The sequence below is a fragment of the Macrobrachium nipponense genome, chromosome 14 (genome assembly GCF_015104395.2).
Source record: "Macrobrachium nipponense isolate FS-2020 chromosome 14, ASM1510439v2, whole genome shotgun sequence".
Lineage (NCBI taxonomy): Eukaryota > Metazoa > Arthropoda > Malacostraca > Decapoda > Palaemonidae > Macrobrachium > Macrobrachium nipponense.
This window is the reverse complement of record NC_087207.1, coordinates 24930166-24949540: the sequence shown is the minus strand read 5'-3', so window position 1 is coordinate 24949540 and position 19375 is coordinate 24930166. Positions and strand designations below refer to the sequence as shown.

Genomic DNA, 19375 nt, shown 5'->3' with positions numbered 1-19375 from the left:
GCCTCACACCAGAGTCGGTGCCTCCGTCTACTCCTAGGACTGGTATAGCCAGGCCCTGGAGGAATAAGAAGAAGAAGAAGGGACGTAACAAATCACCAAATTAAACAAAGAGCCACATGCTCTCCTTGACACCTGTGCCTGAGGTACAGTGTCACATTCATTTGCAGAGTGATCCTGGCACCTACCCAGAGAAGGTAGCCAGCCTGATCTCTGCCAGTAAACTAACCCTCTAACCCCTAGAAATTGTAATACTAACCCTCATGTAAATGTCATAATTACCTCATTACATTTCCATCCTGGTACTCCACTAATCACTCATCATCCTCACGCATCATTACCTCACATCATGTATTTTAACAATTCAGTCGATGAACCGCTGCTGTGCGTACCACACTCTGGAATGATTGCGTCTCTAATTAACTGTATTGAGTGGGTTAGGCTAATGATTTAGTACCAGGGCATTAGGGTAGTAGCAAAAAGAATTTTCAAGTAACCTTACCTAGGGGTAGAGTAGATTGTCGTCACAGACAACCAGTAGTTCTTACTTAGGCTAGACTACATTAATCCAATAAGTTAGTACACTTAGCATCTCCACCTATAAGTTAGATAGGCCACTGTAATTAGCCGTATCGCTGCTCTAAAAAAACCTCAGTTAGAGTAGGAGAACTGGGTAGTCGAGACGATCAACTTTTTTAAGCCAAGGCCTTCACGCCCGAAAGGGAGTGAATGCCTTCTTAACAGGGGGAGCTGCTACGTTTATTGATCTCCTCGTCTACCCAGCATTTAGTTCAATATTTTGATTGTTAGAGAAGCCGCCATATTCAACCAAATATCAGCTGATTTCAGGCGGGAACCCAAAACACCCCATCCAGAGATAGGAATTTCCTGCTAAAGAGGGGGAAATATAGACTCAGTCAGCTCCAGTCGTGACCTTGGACGGATGTCCCGGCCACGAGCCTTCCCATTTACGTCTTGTGAAACAGCATATTGCCAGTTCCTTACCTCCTAGTGTCTATTTACTCCCCATTTTCACAATTCAAACTTCTACTCAATTGAATATCCCTTTGTTCCTCTCACTGCCTTGTGGCCGCATGCTTCCCTTGTGTGATCGTCCCAGATAAATGAAGTCATTGCATACCTCAGTTAAACACGAGTTCCTTTTCCCATGTTAGAGAAACTGAATAATCGTAACTTGTGCAAGAAGTCCTTTTTTTTTTTATCTTGTCTAATCTGGGATCTTTTCCAGATTCCCTGAGTCACGTGTCCAAGTCTTGGCTCCCCCAAGTGATGCTTTACCGCAAGACATATGAACCATTGTGAAAGCCAGCTTTTACGGGAACCTCATTTTTAGCCAGCTATCCCCTTGTGAGAGATATATTGGCCCCCACGTGTGGGCAAGCTGCATTTACTCTTTCTCCAGGCCAGTAAACGGCCTCTTGTAAATAAATAGATGTAAAGTAATTAGCTGGGTTTTCTGGCGACCCTTCCCTCTAGAGTAAATTAACACTTTAACCCAATAACCGTTTGCTATGGGAAGCAGCTTTGGTGCCCCAGCTGTCAGCCAAGAGTGCGGGCAGCAAACATTGACTCTAACAAAGCTGTCAGCAAATAGTTAAAAACACAACATGGCAACTGTTCTCCCCGTCGCACTATCTTTTGAATGCAGGGTGGCTACATTAGCTTATATTCAGTTTCTGTATCTTATTCCATATATTTTAACTCATATAAATCTATTAACATACATACGGCCGTTGCCTTTAACCACTGTCACGTATTTATATGTCTGCTCTTTCCAGCCAAATAATAATAATAATAATAATAATAATAATAATAATAATAATAATAATTTATCTCTTGGGCATAGGATTATCAACGTGGGGCCATTGGAAAATAACATTCTCTTAGAACAGACACACATACATTTTTTCGTGTAAGGAGGTTTATTCGTTGTACATAAAACCCTTTCTTCTTTTGACGCTCTAGAATTTATAAATAATAGGATACAACAATTGCCCTTCGAATTATTGCTCTTACAAATCATCAGAGTTTTCTTTGACAAGCCATAATAATGGTATGTAATAAAGTTGATTCCAAAAGATCTCGCATTTTGTAGTCCGTATAATCCAGTCTTTGGGCTGAAGCTAAAGCTAGGTTTGTTATGAATTCTACATCATCCACGATGCATGTCCGTTTTGTACATAAAAAAAAAAATAAGTGAGATTATATATATATATATATATGTCACTTAGAAATTCTATACAGTTTGCTTTTATTTAATATATATATATATATATATATATATATATACTATATATATCAAGAGAAAGGTAAGCTCAAGAAGTTATATTACTAATATGAAGAAGTGGAAAATCCTGTGGGAATTATATATAGTCACCGATTTTAAAAATATAAATAAGAAACAATGGGAATTATTTAGGGTGAAGCCACATAAACGTTACATGTACTGAACACAAAGTAAAATTACAATCTTTCAGCTGAGTCTATGATTTATTTATTTCACTTACAATAAATGTCAGTAATATAGAAATAATTAATTATCATTACCTTGAATCATTTCCAAGGTAATGATCAGTTGTTGTTTTCATCTCTCCTTTCCTTCCACCTGCATCGAGTTTGGTGGGTGGAACCACTCGAGCATTAGTTAGAGAGTGGTGCCTTGGATTATCCAGAGTCCTTTTCACTGATTCCAATTCCTTGTTTCATGGGCAATGGCGGATTTAGTGATCTCCCTTTTGTACAGATAAACGACTTTTACTGTCCCCGTGACTTTTGACCGTCGACAAGGGAATTCCGAACTGACCATCGTCAATGATAGAAGGAACTGGAATCTTTCAAAAGGACTCGTTATAATTCCAGACCCTAATACCAAGCGCATCAAATTCGTCACGGGTGGGAGGTAACTGGAGCTGTAAACAACAACAACCGATTATTTCATTCAATATCAACTACGGTGCTGCCGTACAAATTTCTGTATTTGCCAGTTATCCGTATCATAGTCGAACCAAAATTACCATGGACATGTACGTTTTAGACGCTGCTACTTTTCCCAGGTTTTATTCATAAAACCTTGCCCAAAGTTTGAATGTCGTGAAGATGTGGCGGAAACACGCCGCCGCACCTTTCCATGCTAGGTTCTACGTATCTAACCGTGAAGACGTAAACTGAACAGAAATCTGAAGAATTGAAATCATATAGTAAACTGCTTTGATAAAAAGGTAGGGTGAAGATAATCTAGTTTCTAATCACCTAAATAAATCATACGTACTCCCAATGTCTAGTCCAGATTCACCGATGAAAAAAATGAAACTAGGCGATGGAAAAAAAAAAAAAAATACTGTTATTTTTCCTCAAGCAATGGCCTTGTCCCGGAACCTCTTTCTTCTGGACGGCCCGGGGGAGGGATAAGTAGGATTTTATGACCAGATTAAAGAACCCCCAATTGTGGGAAGCAGATTATCTGTATTGAGATTGTAAGTCGGGAAGTGTTTCTGTGTGCACTATAAATGTAATTACATACATAGCACTCATACATATTCATATATATATATATAAATATTTTTATCAATGACAAAATTGTTAGGTTCGAATTTCTGTATATGGCATCAGTGTTCAAAGGAGGGTACAGTAGAATACAAAGAAAACAGTTCTCTCTCTCTCTCTCTCTCTCTACACGACTAAAATCTTAGGACAGGAAATTACTGGCAATCATTCACATATCTTACTTCATTGTCTTCACCTTGCTAGCCCTGTTTTCGTTTTCATCATTCTCACTGTCAGATGAATTTTCAACAATGTTTGTTGTGTAAGTATTTTGTACATAACTTTCATTTAGAGTATTGTTTCATGAATGAAAGTTTGTGCGTTCTATATCTAACCTTTTGTTCTGTAACGTTCCAGTGCATTTTTTTATATTTCAGTGGGAAAAATGTCAATAAACTACATGTACGTACTTATCGCATTTCATTTGCGCTAGAGCTGGAAAAGAAAAACAGACGAAAACAACTCACGTAGCCGTTTTACCCCCGGCGTTGAAAGACCAAAATTCCGTGTAAATGAACGACCAGCCAGCAGCGTGTTCCCTCGCTAAGTAGCGACTCAGCCAAGTGATTGGCGAATTCCCGTTTTAGATATACAAAATCAGGAAAATTATGATAAAAAGGGGTTCGGGAGGAAGTGTTTTTGTTTGGATAAGGTCAACAACACTTCCTCGGACCTAGAGAGAATACATTATAGAGGATTTACCTTGAAAGAAAGGCAGGAAAAATCAATCGTATATATACGTACTAAACGTCACGGTCAAAACATCTGCTCTCCGTATATATACGTACTTAACGGCTCAGGTAGCGTTGGCGTGCTACGTATATATACGTACTAAACGGTTAAAATGTTAAATCCTTTTACAGTAAGTTCAATTAATTTATTCTGCTTTTTCCCTCAACTATTTCTGTTTACGTATTTGAACCCCTTAAGGCCAGGTTTAATACGTAACTATATATATATATATATATATATATATATATATATATATATATATATATATATATATATATATAGTACATATAATAAGCAAATACATACCACAGGAAAATAATAGTCAGAAATCCAAGCGCTTTCGTCTTTACTCAGACATCGTCAAGGAGTTAACTCCTTGACGATGTCTGAGTAAAGACGAAAGCGCTTGGATTTCTGACTATTATTTCCTGTGGTATTCGCTTATTTATGAAGTCACATGTATCTACAGTGATTTTTTAAGCATAGTACATTATATATATATATATATATATATATATATATATATATATATATATATATATATATAGTATATATATATATATATATATATATATATATATATATATATATATATATATATATATATATATATATATATATATATATATATTATATATATATATATATATATATAATATATATATGTGTATATATATATATATATATAGATATATATATATATATATATATATATATATATATATATATATATATATATATATATATATATATATATATATATATATATATATATATATATATATATATATATATATATATATATATATATATATATATATACGTATATGAATAACCTTGATCATGAAGTATATAAAACGTGATGCTATGTATAAATAAAGGTTTTTTTTGCCACAAAGGAAAAAATGAAAAAGCGAGATAGCCAAGTACTTTCGGTCCTGTTCGGAACCTTTACTGAGGCCAAGTAAAGGGTCCGAACAGGACCGAAAGTACTTGGCTCTCGCTTTATCATTTTTTCCTTCGTGGCAAAAAAACTTTTATTTATATATATATATATATATATATATATATATATATATATATATATTATATATATATATATATATATATATATATATATATATATTATATATATATATATATATATATATATATATATATATATATATATATATAGAGATATATATATATATATATATATATATATATATAGTATATATATATATATATATATATATATATATATATATATATATATATATATATATATATATATATATATATATATATATATATATATATATATATATATATATATATATATATATATATATATATATATATATATATATATATATATAGTACTTATACATGAACACCAACTTTGAATATTCAAAGGAAAATTACCGTTGAACCAACCGTTGAACCAAAGCCAAATGAAAATCCACGGCTACAAGGTTGAGCAGGTACTGCATTTGGCTGCAAGGAAAGAAAATAAAAATACTAATGAAATACTGAACAAATAAAAATAATGAGCCGACTTATATATACAAACATGCTCTTCAGATACTCAGTAAACTTATATACAAATTTACTTGTACTATATACAAACACCCACTTTAGAAGTTTAGTAAAACATGTGCAGATACGTATATGTATACACAAACATCCACCTTAGACTCAATTATAACTATTCAAAGGAATTCAGGTATTCAGTAAAACATGCCTTTCTACATGTATATACACACACTCACTTGAGATACTCAATAAATCTTAAGCCTATAGTTATACAGTACACATACACGAACACCAACTTCGAATATTCAAAGGAATATTACCATTGAGCCAAATGACAATCCACCCCGCATTCTTGGTGCCTGTTTAGACATTGGTGGTGGTGCCTGCAAGAAAGGACTCGACTCAATAAATTTGGCATGTTAATGAATGTCACTGACTGGATGAAAGCAACATTTGGCTGTTTTATCTAGAAAATACTTGGGAGTTTAATCCTAAGGATTGTTCCTAGAAATGCTACAATTAAGAGCTAACAAATGTATAAGATTAGAATATTTAATATGATTACACAAGGTATGCAAAGCAATTCAGGTATTCAGTAAAAGTTACACCTTTCTAAATGTATATACAAACACTCACTTGGAGATTATGCAATAAATCTTAGGCATATAATTATACAATACACAAACACTAACTTTGAATAGTCAAAGGAAATTTACCATTGAGCCAAATTGAACACTACCAGCACTAAAAAGTTGAGCAGGCATTGATGGTGCTGCCTGCAAGAAAGCAGACATTGGTGGTGCTGCCTGCAAGAAAACAAAGTAAAAATAATGAAAACGACCAGAAAAAAAATAATGAAATGACTGAACAAATAAAAATAGACAATTTAACGAATACAAATAATGACAAGACCAAGCGAAGGACACAACATACAATTTACAATGTCATTTCTTGGCAAATTAAAAGCTGAACATATTACAAAAAACAGTATAGAAATTATTTGAATAATTTTGTTCCTAATTGGCACTTGACTTATCACGTTTCCAAGGTAAGTGTAAATATAAGTTATCTTAGGACAGGAAATAGATGAAATGGTATGGAATGTCTTGCAAAATTTAACTTAAGCCTATTTTATGAGTCTGTTACTTTTGAAATGTTCATGCTTTTTAGAAGTCAAGATGCCTGAAGCATCTGCTGGGCTCAGGGAATTTTTGTTTGGTATAATATACAAGCTTGAAAACACTTAAAGCAATAGCTGCTATCTTCAATACAGATGAGACATAAATGTTATACCTCATTCATTTTGTCTGCTGAGCAATAATCTTCAACGTAATCTCCACCAACGTGAAATTTCTCATTTCTCTTATACAGTAGTAACTCGAGATACGAAATTAATCCGTTCCGGGGCGCCCTTCGTATTATGAGGTTTTCGTATCTTGGACCACATTTTACATGTAAAATGGCTAATCCGTTCCAAGCCCTCCAAAAACACCCCAGTAAATTATATTTCCAGGCCTACAACACATGTTCTAGGGTTATGACGCCGATCCGACGGAAGAAATATGACTCCAAAAAGCCAAAATACTATATATACTTGAGTAATATTCAACTGCATGTAATGTTCAACCCCATTTTTACTGCATATATTAGGACTTTAGCATATGTCCCTTAGCAATAAGCCAAGCCTATGTTAGCGGTTGCTACTGTAGCCTAGTCTATGATTCTGACATCTAAACCTAAGAAGCTAAAAGCTTAGAATATGCCAATAAAATGTATAAATAATCAGTGTGTACTTATTTCAAATAATTATTAATTAATCATTAACTATAATACACAAACAAACAAACAAAAAAAACCTTCCAATCGATTGTTTACATTCAGCTCTTACGAGTACCGAACGAACGCCAAGCAATCACTTTTCCTAGGACACAGTAAGCCATAAATTTTCATTAGTATCTCTCTTCAACTAATGAAACTACCAGACAGTATAATAACCATTCATTTCTATTCTTTATTCTATCTTTAACTAATGGAGATACCGAGTTACTGACAGCTATAATGAAACATATACGTAACATAATATTAAAACAGAAGAAGAATTCTAAAAAATACGTATTTGTTGGCTTCGATGATAGCAGTCTGATTTATTTTATATTTTATGATATCTAATTCACAATTTTTTTATTAAATGTATTGCATGTACTCATTTCAAATAATTATTAAGTAACCATTAACTATATTAAACAAACAAAAAAAAAGCTTCCAAACTTCTGTTTACATCCAGCACTTATGAGTTTCGAACGATCGCCAAGCAAACACTTTTCCTAGTACTACACAGTAAGCCATAAATTTTCATTATCTCTCTTCAACTACTGAAACTACCAAACAGTATAATAACCATTCATTTCTATTCTTTATTCTATCTTTACCTAATTTTTTTTTTATTAAATGTATTGCATGAATAAGTTTTTCAATTTACAGCATCCTTTTACCAATAGAATACTTAAAGCACAAGGGGTAGATGCTGACCAATAGGAGAGCAGGATCTTATGGGGTGACTAGCATCAGGAACCAATGGGAGAGCGGGAGGATGGTGGCGAGTTTACTCAGTTGGCGGCGTGGGAGTTTTAAAATTGTTCTCGGTGGTCCGGGCGAATCTCGGGACTTTACAGCAACAACCTTTCGTAACTTGAGCAATTTTCGTATGTAGAGCTGTAAAATTTTTCGTATTTGCTTTCGTATCTCGAGTTTTTCGTAAGTTGAGCCTTCGTATGTCGAGGTACCACTGTATGCATTAAATTGCACATACGTACCCCATTATGTATACTGTACGTACTTTATATATAGCTTCATTTGTAGCAGCACTGCAAAAGAGAGAGAGAGAGAGAGAGAGAGAGAGAGAGAGAGAGAGAGAGAGAGAGAGAGAGAGAGAGAGAGAGAGAGAGAGAGAGAGAGAGAGAGAGAGAGAGAGAGAGTGTGTCACATACAAACAGATATTCTGTATACTACTCTAACATGTTTTGCAAATAATATGTACTGCTATAAAATATCTTAAAAATTCATGCTACTTGAAAATACTGTACATACATAAGTAGCATTGCTACATGTTTGTGTGCATGTGAGACTTTTTAGCCTAGCCAGACAGACATGCATCATATATAGTACAAGTTTCTTACACAATTTTCCAAGCATCAACAAGGAAAAATGTTCTATTCTAGGAAACCTTCGAGCACCTAGGTTGCAGTGCAAGAATTCCTTTCTAGGATATTTAAAACAGCTTGGAATTTTTAATGTTCTGCATCCCTTCTAAATAATACCCCCAAATCCTCCGCTTTCATACGACTGCTGTAAAGGAATGTGTGATGGATGCATAAATTGGAATATGTCATATTCCTATAAAACTTTGAAATAGGCAATAAAGTCTGTACTTGAAAAAAGTATCATTAAAAATAAAATTTATTCATATAAGACAAAATTTCTCTTTCATCACAAATATATGTATATATAGGCCACATTCATGATCTTATGCCTCAGACACTACAGTCTTGACTAAATACATAAGGACCCTAGTATTACTAAGGCCCTTCTTAGTTTTCTCAGCTATAAGGAATGTCAGGTAAGGCCAGTGGGGTGGCAGAAGGGCACTTGTTACAATTGATTGGTTTTTATGAAAACATCCATTTTGTTTAATTAAACAAATTTCTTTTACCACAAACCCATCACTTAAATACAATCTGAATTGCAAGTTATGATTGTGGTTTGAAATGTCATATGCTGCACCATCCATGGTCAATACAGTTAATTAGATAAGAGAAGAGCTCTAGAGAAAATAAAGCACTTGCAAATGTGCAGGTGTTGACTACATCTCTAGGGATGCCATATTTGAAGGGGTAAGAAATAACAGTTACGAAGAAGAGAATGAAAATTTTGCCAAGTCCCTTCCCAAAGGTAAAACCTGTCCAAATGTTACTAGTGCTGATCCCAGAAAATAAGCATCAATCCATACGAGTTACATCCCTCAACCTGTTATGATTGAGGATAGTCAAGAAGGTGGTAATCAAGGCGTTGATGCCAGAACAACTACTGGTGAAGTAAAATCTTGCAGTGTGTAAGAAATGGAATTGTGTTTAAATAGGAACGTGCATAATTGCATAGCAACTGTTTTCTTAATAAAAGTTTTGGATGATTATAGTCAACCATATAGACTTGTAAGTGAAAATATGGCAAATTTTTCATCAATTTGCATTTTTCATAGCTTACAAACCTGAGGTCTGAATAGGATAATCGTCTAGCACCAGCTGGAAACTGGTTAAAAAACAATCAGAGATTGTGAAGCAAGGAATCTGTGGCATCTGGAACCCATGTTTCTTCCAACCCAGCACATGAGAGGGATGGCTAGAGGAGGGCAGTATAATGTTAAGATCTCAGGTTTGTAAGCTATGAAAAATGGAGATTGATTAAAAATTTTCCATTTGTTCATAAGCAGAACAAACCTCTCTTCCTAACAAACATCTTAGGTAAGAAACGAATTGCCCTGTCAGGGGTTAGATGAGTCACACAACTTGTTGGGCAGCCACCACAGGACCCAAGAAAAACATGTCCAATGGTCCCTGCGGGTCACCGTCCACAAAGTCACTCAGTGAGGGGAATAAAAAATGAGGTGAATCTGTCATCATACTGAAGGATTCTGAGTTTTGGCTAGGAATTCCAGGACGAATTTGAAGGCTTACGGATTCCTAACCTCTGGCATATTTCACATCACAACTTAGGCCATGGAGTTCTCCAACTCTTTTTGAAGGACACTACGGCCAACAGGAAAACTATTTTCATTGATCAACGTAAGGGCTCAAATGGAGCTCGAGTAAGACTTCCAAGGACAAGGGACAGATCCAAGTTGGAGGTTTGAGGTCTCTTGTTGGCCAGGATTGCTCAAAACTTGAAAAACAAGGAGATCTCCCAGGATGATGCAATGTCTATGTCCTTTAGACTTAAAACTAACCCTAAGCAGCCCTGTAACCTTTAACTGCTGAAACGTACAGGTCTTTCTTAACCCTCTGGAAGATAAGGAAGTCCACTATATGCTGAACAGTGGTTCTGAGTGGAGAGAAACCCCTTCGACGACACCAATCACAGTAGACTGCCCACTTTCCCTGATAGACTGCTGACAAGAACTTCCTGAGGTAGACTGACAAGTGGCCCACTGCTTTGCTAGAAAATTCTTGCGCTAGCAAGAGATACTTTATATTCTCCAGCTGTGAAGACAGAGGCTCTACTGACTGGTGGAACCTCTCCACGTGAGGCTGGCAAAGTAGGTGACGCCATGGGGGAATCTCCCTCTGCACTTCTGAAAGCAGATACAGAAGATCTGGGAACCACTCTGCTTGAGGCCACAGGGGGGGACACTAAGGTCATCCTGAGATTCTGAGAGCTCATTACCCTTTTCAGGACTTGATGGATCAGGCAAAATGGAGGGAAGTTTTAAACCTCAACTTTATCCCAAGGATGTTGAAGGAGATCCTCTGCTAGTACCAGAGGATCTGGGACTACTGACATATAACCTCCAGCTTCCTGTTGAAGCGAGTTGCGAATAGATCTAACATGGGTCTACCCCAAAGAAGGAATAGCCTATTCGTAATGTCCTGATGCAGAGACCATTCTATGACAAGGATTTAGTTCTGTCAACTTAATTTGTTGGCCACTACATAGCTCTTGCATGGAATGTATCTGGCTACGAGCTCCACTGAGTTGTCAATCTTGCACTGTTGTATCTCTACTGTCAACAAATGGAATTGGCGAGACACTAGTCCTCCCTGTTTGTTCATATAGGCTAACACTGTGGTGTTGTCGGACTAAGGAGCGACTGACGTCCCTCTACCTTCTCCCAGAACTCCTTGAGTCCCAGAAACGCTGATTTTAGCTCTAAGATGTTGATGTGAAGCTTCCTGTCCTCAGTACTCCAAACCCCCGAGGACAGAAGGTCGAGGACAGAAGGTCCTTGAGATGCGCGCCCAAACCCTCAGTGGACGCATCCGAGAACAGGAGATAGTCTAGATGTGGAGAAAGTAGAGGGACTCCCAACGTAAGATTCTGATTGTCCAATCACCAAAGTAGATCTTTTCTCACCAGATCTGAAAGGGGTACTTGCTATTGGGGTGAATCACCCACAGGAGACCAGAACTCCTTCAACCTCCATTGAAGTGAAAGTAGGTGGGGCTGACCATGAGGGACCAGCTTTTCTAGTGATGTTAAGATACTAGAAGGACCTGCCACTGGTTAGCTGGTTGTTCAGTTTGAGCCAGGAAGGACCGTGTCACCGTTCAGAACTTCTGTACCCTCTGGTCCGACGTGAAAACTCTTGATGCTACCATATCTATGGACATAACCAGATACAAAATCCTCTGGCTGGGGACCAGAGTGGACTTCTGGTTTACTACAGTACCCAGGCTTTTGCAAAACCGGAGTAGGTGATCCCTGTCTTGAATTAGTTTCTCGCTGGAACTTACCAAGACCAGCCAGTCATCGAGGTATCTTAGTAGGCGAATCCCTTGAGCATGAGCCTACCTTGAGACCAGAGCTAAGACCCTTGTGAACACCTGTGGGGCTGTAGCCAAGCCAAAGCAAAGGACCTTGAACTGGAAAACCTGCTCTTCGAGGCTGAAGCGAAGGAACTTCCTGGATGAAGGGTGAATTGGGATCTGGAAATATGCATCCTTCAAGTCTATTGACAGCATAAAGTTGTCCCTTACAGCTCTTCCACCTCGTATACGTATGGGTTGCCAGATGCCACAGATTCCTTGCTTTACAATCTTAGACTGTTTTTAACCGGTTTTCAGCTGGCGCTAGAATATTATCCCATTGTTAGCACAAATCGAAGAGATTGAAATAGGCATTTTATTATCAATCTAGCCCGAAGGGTTCAAAAATTACAAGAGATTACTTTGCAATCCACTCCTTAAAAATACCATATGAACATCTCACAAGTACAGTAATTGACAGGCATCAAAATGATAAAATTATATTTTAGGACATGAACCCCCTGGCTATTGAAATACGTACCTTGTTCCTCCTTCATACTGACACAGGTATCATTGACCGATTTGAACTTCCCCGCATCAAGTACCTCTTTCACAACAAGTTAATCAACATTTAGAAACAATGATGGAAAAGGAATGATTTCTTTACCTGGTTCTCCTTGGTAATTTATCACAGATGTGAGTAAGACAAATGGCTCTGTAACAATTTGAGATGGTTACCTAAGTTAAACACCTTTACCAAAAGTAATGTATATCCTTTGCCTTTAACACAGGAGATTTTGTACAAGTTCCACAGCCATTCTTTCTTTCCAGCATTTGATTTGAACTCTGGATGTCATCGAACAACCTGACAACCAAGCAAAACTGTCCTTGTTGCTGGAAATTTCATGCACTCGTGCAACATGTTACCTTTTGGATTAAAGAATGGACCTACTAGTTTTTCTCAAGTTATGTCTGGCAGGCAATTCTTTAATAAGATAATTAAATGACATAAAAAATCTCAGGAGATATGTTACAAAGTCATAAAGCTACTTTCATTAAGGCCCTTGAAGTACAAGAACACATATAAAACTGAGTCATCAGCATACCTCTGAATTATGTCCAACAGGTTTCATATCTTGATCTACACCAACTAAAGCTGTCCTTCTGCATACTACTCCGGTTGCCAAACTTAAAGCAATCATGTCTTCAGCTACATCTTCTGCAAGGAGAAATATATAACTGTGACCAAATTTGCAGTAAGAAAACAAATATGTAACTTCTTTATTTATAAAGTCTCATAAAATAAAATTGCACATTAAAAGATTTCACCTTCATTATCAATCTGCCATTCATTAATTTGAGCTCGTGCAGCTAATCGATGTAAGGTCTTCTCTTCATCGTGGATAGTGACAATATCAGATCCATTATAGCAATTCTTGAACTCAGCATTGCCAACTACACCACTGACAGTAATACTTTTTACCTGAAAAAGAAACTTTTGCTTATTAAAAGTGCAGCAGCATTCTATTTCATTTTAGTGTACATATCTAAAATTGAGAGAGTGAGTCAGTCCAAATGTAGGAGTAAATCGCAAAAGGTGCATGGGTGTACAAGTAGTACTAAGTCATTGTTGTTTTTGTATTTCAAATGGGTGATAGACATAGTGTCAGAAATGTACTGTATTGTACGCTAATTTGCTACATCCTGAAAGCATCAGAGCACTCAGTAACAAAAACTTCAACCTCTTGATGCTTGAGCAGTCACGTTTTTTAATTGTTTTTGAGTGGACTGTATTTTGATATGCCCATTATGGAGAATGTGGCATTCTTAGCCAGTGACTGCAGCATTGCAGGTCATACTTGAGTTGTGTGTCATGTTGTTGACTGTGTATGGTCCCACCTCCTCCTAAGAGGATGAGGAAGATGTTGACCCTTAAACAAATATTGGAAATTGTATTGGAAATTGTTGAGAGTATGGAGCAGGGTTGGATCCAAGTATATGGCAGTGCCCAGTCATCATAAGCAAGACAGTGCACACTGGTAAGTGAGAAAGTACAAAGCATATTCAGTGTTTGCAGCTGCAAATGAAAAATGTATAGCCTACTGAACTAAGTGTTGATTACAAGAGAAAAGGGGGTTACATTTCTTGTTTTTCAGTGCATTTATGGAGTTTATTTTCTTCAGATTTGGGAAAATAAGGTAGATAATTACTTTTTGCATAACATTTTCAGTTTAAAGTGTGATGGTGGTTGTTTATAAGCATATTTAGTGTTTACCACTATGTAGTAATGACAATTTTAGGTGACGAAGGGTAGGGAGTTGCCCTTGCAACACCATAGATTTTTTACTCACCGTTATCTGGATTTCAGCATTATCTGATGGGCCCTAGTCTCTATTAATCCAGATAATTGAGGGATCACTTAGTAATTAATTAGCTGCAAACAAACCACATGGATGGCTTAAAAAAATGGGTGGGCCCTTCAGCTATAAAGCATGCAAGAGTGTAGGATGAGGCAAATTGAATGTGGTTAGGAGTACTTTTTATGCCAGTGATCATGCACCCTCTATTCTATCATCTGGCATTAATAGTATCTAGTCATTGTGTGTAGGGTAATTATAGAATGGAATTATAGTGCCCTCAGCATCCAAAGATATCACAAGAATTTCAAGTATTACTTCACACTCCAGAGATATTTGAAAGCTGCCTTGGGGCTGAATGTGAAACCTTTGTGTTCACAAATAACTGGAAATTATTTGACGTCAAACAGCAAGGCTTGGATTGCCAGTGTATTGATAACTAAAAATCAGATGGAAAAGGTGTTTGTCAAGATAGCAGAAGCCTGTCATTAAAACAAGAACCGTGCTGTCAAGATAACTTCCAAAGCCTTCCACCTTATTCAAAGGGCATTCTTCGGACTGTCAGCATACTCCTCCCCTTGACAGGACAAACTTTCTCCAAACCAGGATCTAAAAGCCATCTTATACTTAAAAGGGTTCTGATATTTGATAACCTACAGACAGCTATGCATAGTGTATCTCTTTGCAAGTGAGGATGAAGGTGACAAGAAGGTTAGTATGCCAAATCTAACAATCTACAGGAGTTCTGGAAGTGTTTGAAGGTAATGGGATCCTGGTATTTCCAGGAGGCTTCTAAGATTTGCCACTTATAATATATTATAGTACGTACATGGATAATCCATAATTACTCAAGAGAGAACACAAACTATGACATGATAGATGCTCCTTGCAACCTTTTATGTTATTCACTGGCTTAAGAGGAAATGTTTCATTTGGTGAACACAGCAAGACGAGGGATTGCATTCATTTATGAAAACTTTAGATTAATAAAATTTATAATTTTTATTATCTAGCAACAAGACAGCAAATCTAGCAACAAGACGGAGCAATTACCTCTGTTGATGTAGGCACCCGTACATACATAATGAGATGTTGACCACCAAATATTATTGGTGGATTTTTGGGAATTAATTTAATTCCTCCAGGAGGATCCACATCAAAACTGATCTTCAACATCTGCGCAGATTCTTCGTAGCATTCGATCTCACTAACCCCATCACCTATGAACAAATTAATCACAAATAACATAATGGATTTTTGTTTCATCATCCAAAGAAGACTAGTATTCTTGATCAAATATGAAACAAAATAATACTGGATAAACAATCAAACTCATGTAAGAAAAAAGTCGTTAAATTCTCAGGATTTAACCCAAATAGATTCTTTTCGCTTTTCATTTAAATTCCAAAATCCAAACAAGCAATTTACCCATGTACTGTGCTTGGTAATAAGTACAAGGCCATATAATTCATGTCATCTCAGTGACCCTTCTTCCACTCAAAAGGAACAAATATTCCTCTAACAGGTTCCTTTAGAATCTTTTCTGCATCCAAATATATCTTACACATCTTGGACTACACATTCAATCACATTATCACTATCCCACCTCAGCATTTACTTGCAATCCAATCAATTTCTGGTGCCTTCTCTTTAGCATCTCTTAATGTGTCTTTTCTCTTTCTCAAAAAACTTCAGTCATTCTTAAATTTACACTAATCCCTTCCACTCTTGCACTTTTCAGATCTTTGACATTTCATCAAAATGCTGCACTTATTAGATCCATACCATCATTACCCTTTCTTTTTGCATATTTTCTGCCAACAGTAAATGACAAATTTTCTAGATAATTTGTATTTTTCATAGCTACAAACCTGAGGTCTTAACAATGGATAATTTCTATCTAGCCCCAGCGGATCTGGTTAAATCGTAGATGAAAAGCAAGGAATCTTGTGAGATCTGGCAACGCGTGCATAAATCTGCTGAAAAGTGGTCAGGGACCACGCATCCACAATACAACATTCAGTCTTTCCCAACCAGGATGTCTTTAGTAAGACAGAGTGTGGGTGGCAGTACAACGTTAAGACCTCAGGGTTTGTAGCTACAAAAAATACAAATTGTCTTACCATTAGGATAGACATACTTGGAGGGAGGTACAGGCATCCTAAACAGGCTGGGGGGCCTACTTACCAGTCCAGCTCCAGAAGAAATATCTACGGAGAGGGACTAATACCCGTGAGAAGCTAGATACATTGATATCCAACTACTCAGTCACTGAGCAATGTACAATTATATATGGGACGAATCATTGTATAGGGAACTAAAGAGAAACTTTGACTGTCCAATAACAAACCAACACACCAGGGTTTGTTACCACTCCCTACTCCCCCTTGCCCAGGAGCAAAGTATAGGCTACCGAATAGAGGGTTGGTTATTTGCATACCAAGCAACCAAACTATCAGTATGACTACCTTACTCACCTGTATTAGACCAGTCCACCTCACTCACCTGTATCAGACCAGTCCAGCGAATGATGTCTATTCCTTAACCCGCCCGAAGGAAGTAGGAAAGGTACAAGAGAAAGAAAGAGACCGGCCAACTCACTCATTCTCTCATCCACAAAATCATCTTAGGTAAGATACAAATGTGCCCCGTTAAGGGCAATGATGAGTCAACACATCTGTTGGGCAGTTCACCATAGGACCCTGGGAACAAAATGTTTCCATAGATCTGTGGGGTCAACATCTTTAAGATAGAAAAAGGTGAACATGGACTGGTGTAACCAAGTACCAGCGCTCAGCACTATGTACAGCCAAGTTCTTTTGAAAGCCAGACCAGGGACCAATACCCCTAACGTCATGTGCTCTAGCCTGCACAGGCATGGTGGCCAATCATCAAGAGTTAAGTATGCATGTCTGATGGCTTCCTGTATCCAAAAATGGATTGTATTCTTCGACGCCTCTTTCTTCATACGGCCCGTGCTACCAAAAAGCCTACAACAGCCTGGCCTAAGGTGCCGTGACAGGGCACCTTAGGCCCTGACAGGACATAATAAGTTCTTGAGAATCACCACCGACAATGTCATTCAGTGATGGAATGGAATAGGAGGTGAACCTATCATCGTGCACCAAGGGATTCTGGGTCTTAGCCACGAATTCTGGGACAAATTCGAAGGACACTGACCTCCAACCCCTGGTGTGCTTCACATCATAGCTCAGACCGTGCAGCTCCCCCACTCTCTTTGAAGATGCCAAGGCCAGGAGGAAAACCATTTTGAGTATCAAGTCCATGTCTGATGAATGAGGCAAAGGCTCATATGGAGCTTTAGTGAAACTTCTCAGGACTAAGGAAACATTCCACATCGGAGGCTTGAGCTCTCTAGGAGAACTCGATTGCTCAAACCCTTTAACTAGCAAGGAAAGTTCCCAGGATGAGATGTTGATACCTCTAAGACATAACACTAAACTCAGGGCCGCCCTGTGGACTCTAATGGCAGAAACAGACAAACCTTTCTCATCTCTGAGGAAGGTCAAAAAGTCTGCTACGTGCTGAATAGAGGTTCCGAGAGGAGAAAAACCCCGTTTACAACACCACAGTAAATAGCCTATTTGGCTTGGTAAACTGCAGAGGTCGACATTCTGAGACTGCTGGACATATGCCCTGCTTTCCTACTTGACTGGTGGTAACCTATCCTACATGATGCGGCTGACACAGGAGATGCCGCCAAGGAGGAATTTCTCTTGGAACCTCCAACAACAATGACAGCAGATCCAGAAACCAAAGTCATCCTGAGACTCTGCGAACTCATCAACCTGTTCAGGACTTGACGGATCAAACAAAATGGAGGGAAAGCATACACCTCCAGGTTGTGCCAGGGGTGTTGGAACGCGTCCTCCGCTAATGCCAGAGGATCTACAAACCTGGAAGAACTTGTCTGCTACTATCTGATGAAGGGACCATTCTGTGCCTAGATCTGATCCCAATGACTGAGCTTGTCTGCGACCACATTTGTTCTGCCTGGGATATACCTGGCTGAGAGCTCTACCAAATTGCTGACCACCCACTGGTGAACCTCGCCGGTCAAGGCCCGAAGTTGACGTGAAACCAGGTCCCACTACTTGTTCACATAAGTGACCACCGTGGTGTTGTCCAACATGACCCTCTACTTTCCCCCCAAAATTCCTTCAGACCCAGAAAGGCTGCCTTCAACTCCAAGACATTGATATGTTGCTGCTTGTTCTCCAAACTCCAAATGCCTGAGGTAATGAGGCCCCCAACCTGTGAGGGAGGTGTCCTGAAAACAGAAGGAAGTCTGGGGGTGGAGATGGAGAACACAGAGGAACACCCTTCAAGAGATTCCAGTCGTCCAACCACCAGCAACGGTCTTCTCTCACTTCCAGAGACAGAGGAACCCTTATTAGGGGGAAGTCCCTCACTGGAAACCAGAATTCCCTCAGTCTCCATCACAGAGACCGAAGATAAAGTCACCCATGAGGGACCAGCTTCTTCAGAGAAGACAAAATTCCCAGAAGAATCTGCCACTGATGAAATGACTGATGTCGCGCACCACCACTCGCAACTTCTCCAACCTCTGATCCGACAGGAAAACCCTTGAAACTGCCATGTCGATGACCATGCCCAGGTAGAGGATCCTTTGACAGGTATGAGGTTTGAACTACTCTTGGTTGACCACAA

General features: G+C 37.9%; 2 protein-coding genes across 2 annotated transcripts in view; one reads left to right on the top strand and one right to left on the bottom strand.

The window, feature by feature from the left end:
• The window catches only part of LOC135226400 (von Willebrand factor A domain-containing protein 5A-like), a 442225-nt gene that overhangs the window by 74888 nt on the left and 347962 nt on the right, over positions 1–19375 (top strand). The window lies entirely within an intron of this gene.
• The window catches only part of LOC135226404 (von Willebrand factor A domain-containing protein 5A-like), a 192592-nt gene that overhangs the window by 21629 nt on the left and 151588 nt on the right, over positions 1–19375 (bottom strand). Inside the window, exons 13-17 of the mRNA XM_064265923.1 lie at positions 13656–13809; positions 13433–13545; positions 6528–6617; positions 6132–6194; positions 5701–5772 (exon numbers count right to left, since the gene is read on the bottom strand). Of these exons, the coding sequence (XP_064121993.1) occupies positions 5701–5772; positions 6132–6194; positions 6528–6617; positions 13433–13545; positions 13656–13809 (492 nt within the window). The remainder of the gene's footprint in view (positions 1–5700; positions 5773–6131; positions 6195–6527; positions 6618–13432; positions 13546–13655; positions 13810–19375) is intronic.